General features: G+C 34.7%; 1 protein-coding gene across 1 annotated transcript; it reads right to left on the bottom strand.

The window, feature by feature from the left end:
• Nucleotides 1–7,499: 7,499 nt before the first annotated feature.
• LOC141613581 (uncharacterized) lies at nucleotides 7,500–7,922 on the bottom strand. The gene has a single exon (XM_074432321.1). The coding sequence runs from the start codon at nucleotides 7,920–7,922 to the stop codon at nucleotides 7,500–7,502; it is 423 nt and encodes a 140-aa protein (XP_074288422.1).
• Nucleotides 7,923–8,905: the final 983 nt, after the last annotated feature.

Genomic DNA, 8,905 nt, shown 5'->3' with positions numbered 1-8,905 from the left:
CTAGTAGAAAATATGTTTGTATGATCAAATCCCATGAATCCTCTATGAACCCATGACACCCTAGTGCTTTTAATCAATTGTTTACATCTCATTTTAATCATCTTGCTTGCTTTCATTATTTAGTTTAGTTGATCTCCTAACTCAACCCAAATTGTGACACCCTTAGACACAACCACTTGCAATCGAAAATCCTACATCAATACCCGTCCCTTGGGATCCGACCTTTACTTACCTCTTTACTAAAAGTAGAGTAGTTTGTGAAGTTATAAATATTGTTTTGGTCTAGGTAACTCTTAACGACAAGTAACCGAAATCCATACACCGACCAGGGATTCACCCTTAATCCCTATGTTGACCATTTTATCACAATTTGCTTAGATTCCTTTTGTAGAATTTTGCAATGCACGAAACTAAAACACTTTTCTAGTCTCTTACTCCTAAGTCAATAAGACATCCTAGGATTTCAACAAATCCCTTTTGGTTTGGAAACTAAAGTTTGTGCAACCCTTCAACACATAACTTAGTTTATCATCCAAACATATGAACGAATCCTTAATTCTTCTCAAGAATCTCAAGGATGTTCTTTAAGGCTTTCACAAGCCATATTATGGGAATTATCTTGTCATTGACTTATCATGCTCTAGGCATATGTCACATCATGGCATGTGCGTCTGTTGGCATACATGATCATTCTAATGGCGGAAACATTAGCAAACGATTTCATGTGATCAACAACTTAATAGGTTCAGTGAATGACCATGACTCCATCATAGTAGTTCCACTTTCATCACCATGAATAACCTACTCAACCTTGTTGATGTTAAACAAATACGAAAAGATCTTATCATCATAAGACTCATAATTCTATGCCAATATTCTCTCACATAGATTCAAAATCTAGAATACTTTGCATCCCTTTCCAAGTCTCCAATCACTCTTTCACAGAAGAGAGCATTGGTACATTATTCTCAATAAGTAATATGTTATCAACATATAATACATGGAGAAAATATTCTAGCTCCCATTTAACTTCATGTATAATTATGATTCTTCAATCATGTGAATGAAACCATTCACAATTATCACATGAACGAAAAGTATAATCCTTTAATGCTTGCTTAAGACCATTCTAAGATCACTTAAGAAAGCTACTCATAATATGTTAGGATTCTTATATCTTTATCTAAGGTTTTGTGTTCCAAACAAATCCTTCTCTAAATTCCCATTTTAGAAAAGCGAATATTTTAATATCATTTGCCATCCTTCATCAAAATAAAATGTGGCGATTCCTAACATAATTTATCTTGATCAACATCTTTATGTCAATCTTAGGCATTTGAGTACTCTAAAGCTCTATTTACCTTTAAAGAGACCTCGCTCTAAAGTAAATCTACTCTTGAGTAACAATTTTCGGATTGTAACGCTACGGCTCGTATGTAACAAGGTCATAATACTATCACTTTCACAAAGCAATATTTTAACCAATAAGACATGTGCGATAAACTCCCACTGAACTATGCTCCCATTCTATCTTTATAGATTATAGTTCAACTATACTCCCACTCTATAGTTCCATTACTTTCACAAAGTAACACTATAAGACATGTTTGTAACGATCCAATCTACTCCCACTCTATCTCTCAGAAATATATCTATCTTCTTGAGAGATAGCTTTGTGAGTTACAAACATATATATGGTGGAGTATTAGGAGTTTTTCTAGACTATGCATTAGCTTTCAAAAGGCCATCCCTATCATGGCAGTTTGATTCATGTAATATGCGAGTCTGATCCACGTCATTTGTTAAATAGACTCTCTATTTTAGGTATCTCCTGGCTGACCATCCGTTTAGAATAATGTGTCCGTTTTGTGTCGCAAATTCCCTACTTTATGAGTTCAGTAGCCCATTGCAACTTTATAATTGATCTTACTTAAGTAAGTTGTTACTTTTAGTAACAATAGCATAAGGAGAATCAAATTCGTAGCTTATGGACTTATAATGATCCAATCATTATAATTGTCTATTTTGATCAATTTTAAGTCGATAATATTACGTTTATCTATGCAAGTAGTGTATGAAGATAAATTTTAGAACAAACGATACGATAAAGTAAGTGACTTGGGTTGTAAACCAAGTCACCAATATCCAAAATACAACCCTTGTTTAAAGGATACAATCAAATTTCCAAGTCGAACAAAGAAATCAAAATAGTTCTAAAATCTCAAAATACAACATGAAAATAAAGACAAAGCAACAAAAAGCCAAGCTTCCATAGATCTAGCACCATGGTCGGCTACATCTAACTTCCCTCAAGATCTTTTAGGCTTGCTTTTCTTTGCCTTTGTCCTTGCTAGGATGCCCTAATTAAAATAAAAAGGGTAATCATCACAACTTGTATCAACATACCAAAGTTGAGATCGAAACATAAAAGATAGGGATAGTTATATACCTACTGGAATAACCTTTCCAGCCTTAATATCGCCAAGATATTTCGAACAATTTCTTTTCCAATGTCCAACACCACAACAATAGTGGCACTTGTCCCCAGAGGAGGCACTGTACTTGGGCTTGGAGGTACTAGCTTCACAAGCTTTACCTTTGTTCCTGTTGGGAGTTCGCTTCTTTCCCTTGTTCCCACTTTTCTTGAAAGTTCCCTTGCTCTAATGATTGACATTGAGCACATCTTTGGTGGAGCTAACACTTAGCCCCATTTCCTTTCGACTTGCACAAGCATTTTGTGCAACTCATCAAGGGAGACTTTCTTGTCTTGCATATTAAAATTCACCCGGAATTGAACATATGCCTTGATTTTGTTAAGGGAATGAAGAATCCGATCAATCACGAGTTCCTCGGGAATCTCCACCTTATGCATCTTTAAGGTCTCAACATGCTCCATCAACTTGAGCACATGAGGGCTAACTTTTTGGCCCTCCTTAATGTTGAGATCAAAGAATGCGGAAGCCGCCTCATATTGTATGACCCGTGGAGCTCGTGAAAACATGTTCACAAGTTTCATGTAGATCTCATGAGCGGTGCTAATCTTTATAGCACTTCTTTGGAGTTTGGCCTCCATTGCAAAGATCAACACGTTTTTGATCGCGGTCGACTCCTTTTGGTAAACCTCATAGGCTTTCCTAGCGGCGGCGGTGGACCTAGCATTAGGTTCGGCGAGGGATGCCTCAATAAGGTAACGAAGCTTGTCGTCACCCTCCGCGGCCAAGCGAAGTTGCGCGTCCCAATCGGCGAAATTGGACCCATTCTTTTCTAACTTACAACGATCCATGAAGGATCGGAGCCATGACACATTGGTGAGCGTGTTGGAACTAGTGGTTGCGGATGTGATTGGAGTTGCCATTGCAATTGAGGAAAAGATTTTGACTACAAAATAGGAAGTAAAAGAATTAATGAACATCTATCGTTTTGACAATACTTGTAAACATTTTAAACAAGTTTTAAGCATTTATATAGTGACCTCCACCCAACTATTATAAATAATTCCGAGATCCAAATTCATATTAACTTGGGCACGGTGAGCCGATTCATCCCTTATTAATATAACTCGGTGGATTAACCACTTAATCGATTCTACTTCTAGAACTCTCGGTCGATAAAAATTACTCTAATATTTATCTTTAGCCCGGAACACATGTGACTACGGTCACGAATACTTCCGTTGAGCTCAATCCAAATTTCGATGTAATAACATTTTATTACCCACTTACCCAACGTAACAAGTTTAGTACCCCGGTGAGCCGAGCCTACTTCCTCACGAAATTGGGATTCATGGTTTCTACTATTTGGTAAGGCTAATTCTCAATTATTATAAGTGAGAGGTCTTGTCAATTTATTATCTATCTTGTTTTAAGTGAACTAAAGCGGTGAACTACGATAATTATAATTGACACGGTCAATGACTCGATATGATATGCATGTGTTGTTATGGCGATTTGGCAATGCATGCAACATATTAAAAGAAATGCAAAGCAATAATAAAAATTCCTAGTATGGCCTTCCTAAAAATAGAAAATCAAATAATCTATTGCATATTCGGAAACCAAGTCCTTTGGTCCCTTGAATCTTCAAGTGGCACGCCTCCCAAGAACACCGTCTTGTCGGAACGCCTTTCCGAATGGCACCGTCTTGAAGAATCTCCATGATTACAAATAATAATAAAAATACAAAGCTATTCCTATTATACATTTTTTTAATGGAAAAACTAATAAAAATAAAAGTGTTATGAGATCACATTAAATTACAACCGAATCAATATTCCCTTTCATTACGGGTAATATCGATTAAAACCAAGGCCACACTAAGATAAAATTACATAATTCAAAATTATATAAATAAAAGACATTCAACAATTGAAATATGCAGCATTATAATATGTATCTATCATGCCAAATTATGTGCCAAATCGCCCTATTTAACTTATATCGTATATATAACCCGGTTTTATGGAAATGCGTGATCGTAACTTCTTAAAATCACAAATTAACACTTAAATCACATCTAAGCTCAAGTTAATTATTCTAACACTCTTAGGACTCAAAAATTAGTCATCACTCAATTTTTGACAATAATTCAACTTGAATTAATTTTTATGCTCATTTTTTACCTTAAAATCATAATATTTATGAAATAAATCCAAATTAAATTACAATAATTTCAAAATTTGAATTTTAAATTTTTGCACATTCTGGAATATTTTCATGACACTCATAATGTCAAAAATCATGGTTAAAATTTTCCAATTAATTTTGAGAAAATATAGTTGCATTTTATCGGTTTTATCTCATATCTAAAGTATTCAAAAATTAATCCAATCAATTTTACAACCTTATATCTGATAAGTGGGATATTTATGCAACCTAAAATAATTTTCTCATGCCATGCAATTAGTTTTAGCTATTTATGCTAAAATAGTCACTATTTATGCCATTTTTACTCTAAAAATTCATACATCATGATAAATGAGATCATTTCATCTCAAAATTTACATACACTCTGTAAAGCATGCATGTGACATCATATTAAAGTTTGATGGCCTAATTCGAAATTTAACTATTTTTAACCATTTTACCTCTTTTAATCCATTTTTATCTCATAAAAATCATAAATCATGCAATATTAATCCAATTAATACGAGATTTTACACACAACTTTTAAAATATGCATGTGAGGTCATATAAAATTTTCAACGTCAGAGAGTAAGTTTAACCATTTTTAGTTATTTAACCTCCATTTATGCCATTTTTATACTAAAAATTCATAAATCATGAAATATTAATCACATTAATATGATATTTTACATGCAATACATAAAATATTCATGTGAGTTCATACTAAAATATCATGGCCATTAGTGAAGGTTAACTTATTTTAGTGAATAAAAGTTCATTTTACTCATAAAAATGTAATAAAATCACTAAAAATCATTAAAATGAGCAATAAATTTCCATAAATCATAAAAATGACCTAAAAATATTTTAGGACCATAATATATAACATGCATAATTAATTCATGGCTTACTCATATAAATCACAAATGTTTAGTTTTATATGTTAACATTTTAACTCGGAAAAACAATAACCGATTATGCATGCAACATCCTATGCTCTGATACCACTTGTTAGATTTATTTACCTCTTATTAGACTCCTCTAATAGTGAACTAATTAACTTCTTAATTATTTGTTCTTTAGATCTAGTGCATGCATAACAAAATAAGAGATTTATGAAGAAAAACAATGTCCCTTACATTGTATATAGGTCCGAAATATAGGGCACAAATAAGGTCACCTCCCTTATTTGTTCTTTAGCTTAATATGTGGGATGATCCTCCAAAAATCCCAAAGTAGAGATCCTCCTTAGATTGCACCCAAGACTTATCCCTTAAACTAGTATACTAATTAACTAGATTAATAAACTAGTATCCTTAAAATTGATTCTAATATTATCACTATTACTACACTAGTAATTTTATTTTGATATTAGAATGGATGAACAAATGCTTGTATTTCTAAAAACTTGTTTTAGAGAGATTGAGAGAATATGAGAATATTTTTGCATGTAGAAAAATATGAATGAATGAGTTAGTGGAAAAATGAGAACAAAGTTCTCATAAAGAGGAGGTGGAGGCCGGGTAGGGTGTGTCCAAAGAGGGCATCTTACTTTCCTCTTTTTGTCTTCACAAGAATTGGATGTGTAAGATGTCTAAGAGTAGGTGTAAGGCTAGTTGTAGGTAGGCATCATCATGCTATTTTATCAAATAAAATAAAACAACCAAAACCCACTAACACTCCCTCCATTTCGGTCCAACCTACATAAACTGGACTACCATTTTATTTTGTCAATTTGTCATTTGTCACACAATATGTCACATATAGTATTTTACATGTTATTAATTAATTTAATGCATATTTATCACATAAATATCATTTTATAAATTAATTAAATTACATATAACAAATTGACTAGTGATACTTGATCACATAAATAAAATGGGTCATATAATTATGATTCACAATATGTTGTAATTATAATTAACCATTCATTCTTATCTCAATTGTTTCACAAATAATAAACAATTTTAGTAATAAAGTATTTCAATTACTAAAATAAATCTTATTTAATCCCATTACAATAAGATATTAATACTCTCTCTCATAAGTGAATTGTTCAATTTTAAGGAATTGATCAACGTGTATCGTCATACAATTAATCAATTTGTCTATTAAGGGAATTCTCCTTTAGGTGTGACCTTAAGGGATCAACTGACCACCACCGTCGTACGACAGTAATGTCAAACACTAGTCAGGCAATCATTACCGATTAATGATGATCAGTTGATTATATAATAAATCATCCCTTACGTATTCTTAATATGAGATTTAATTGTGATATTAAATCATGTGATCGCACTATTGTTGAGGACACATATTCCAACATGAAGAACTTTTTCAGACCTGGCATTCCAAAGGTAAGCTACGTTTGAAAGAAGTATATGATCTCTTCCATTGTTCCTATCCTGTACTGAAATGGATGAAGCCTTTACTAGATGGAGTGATTGTCCCCAAACATGCCTTCTTCTCCACTCTAGATGCTCACCATGCTCTCCCAACCATTGATAACACATGTAGTAGAGGGACGCACATGGTTAGTCGTTGTGCTCTCTGCCTTAGTGCTACTGAAACAGGCCATCATCTATTTTTTGGCTGCCCCTATTCTCAAAGGATTATGCAAGGTCTGTTCATGTGGCAAGGAATTAGTAGGCGTGTTCTTAGTCTCAAGCATGAACTCTGCCACTTGGCTCATTACAGAATCAAAAAACGGAAGAAGAAACTGGTTGTTTCCTCGTTTGCAGCAGGAGTCTATGGCATTTGGCATGAAAGGAATTTTTTTTTTTTTTTTGGTGGAATGTGAATCTTCTCATTAAAACTTTTGGCAATTAAGTACATACACCAACTATAACATTTTCCATCACAACATTACATAACTTAGCACAAAATGACATCCTTAACCCATACCATATCCCTACTAGGAACTTTTTCCATTTGTAGCATATGTAATCTTCCACGAAGAGTAGCATGGATACGCTCCCTAATAGTTTCAGGTCTAGAAACCCAGTCACGTAATCTGCATTTGTTGCGGCCCTCCCAAATATAATACACCAGACTGGCAATAGCAGCTAATACGATTTTCTTACGCAGCAGGGACTTTTCTCTCCATTTCAGACTGTTTGCAATAATATCCACAGTCCAATAGAAACCAAGCCAGGTCTGCAGCAGACGTAGGCATCTCAGACTAAAAGGACAATAAAAAAACAAATGCAGGGAAGTCTCCTGCATATTCCCACACAGGAAGCAAACACCATCATTGATCACTCCAAACTTAGCCAACCTATCTTTGTGGGTTCTCATCGCTTTGTTGAACAGCTACTTAAATGGATCAAGTATTGTGTCTGTCTTTGAATGTATGCTTGGTCTAAGGGCATAGTAAATTATGAGATGCTTAATGCACTTGTAGATGTGTAGTAGGCTAGAATGTCTTCTTATTTTCATTGGCTCTATTTTGTAAGAACCCTGTTTTGGACATGATTTTAAAGCTGCTATTTTTGAATTTTTCCAGACTTGTCATATGCCTAAAGCTGCAAATTCTACTCTTTTGGTTCTTATTCCAAAACTGGAGACTCCCCTCACTATCAAAGATTTTAGACCTATAGCCTGTTGCACCACCTTCTACAAGGTGGTGAGTAAAATACTTGCTAATAGGCTAAATCAAGTCGTTGACTCCATTATAGGTCCTGAACAAGCTTCTTTTGTAGCTAATAGGGACAATTTAGGTAACACCATGCTGGCTCATGAGTTAGTGTCTAAATATGGCCGGACTTATCTTACCCCTAGATGTTTGTTAAAATTTGACATAAGGAAAGCCTTTGACTCTGTCAACAGGGGGTTTCTTCAGGATAGTTTGCTTCATCTTAAATTTCCTCCTAAGTTTGTTGGTTGGATCATGGTTTGTGGACATGGGCCACCCGCGCTGCGCGCACCCGCGCGTTGGTCTCGAGGCGACGACACTTCTCCCACGGAGCCTTGGGTTTGCAAAAGCACGTCTTGGGCTGTTACCGATTTGTGAGGCATTGAAACCGGTGAAAGGTTGAATAAGCCTGCATTTGTGGAGTCGCCACCAATTTATTGTGGAAAAATTGGAAACCGTTCGAATACCTCGTGCCATGTCAAGACACAAAGTAATGAAATAGACACTAAGAACTCGTTACCCTTAGCATTGTATGCCTAGAATGACTCTCGTGGATACCAATGAACACGGATATCCAGAGATAAATGAAGTAAGGGGTGAGGGTACGTATTGGGAAGCTCTTTAATCGAACACCTAATCCCGCCCG

The sequence above is a fragment of the Silene latifolia genome, chromosome 11 (assembly GCF_048544455.1).
Source record: "Silene latifolia isolate original U9 population chromosome 11, ASM4854445v1, whole genome shotgun sequence".
Lineage (NCBI taxonomy): Eukaryota > Viridiplantae > Streptophyta > Magnoliopsida > Caryophyllales > Caryophyllaceae > Silene > Silene latifolia.
The sequence above is the reverse complement of the archived record's forward strand: the minus strand, read 5'-3'. Positions and strand labels throughout refer to the sequence as shown.

Bases quoted from the DNA above. Each gene is read 5' to 3' on its own strand.
- LOC141613581 (XM_074432321.1), bottom strand. From the start codon at position 7,922: ATGAGAACCCACAAAGATAGGTTGGCTAAGTTTGGAGTGATCAATGAT.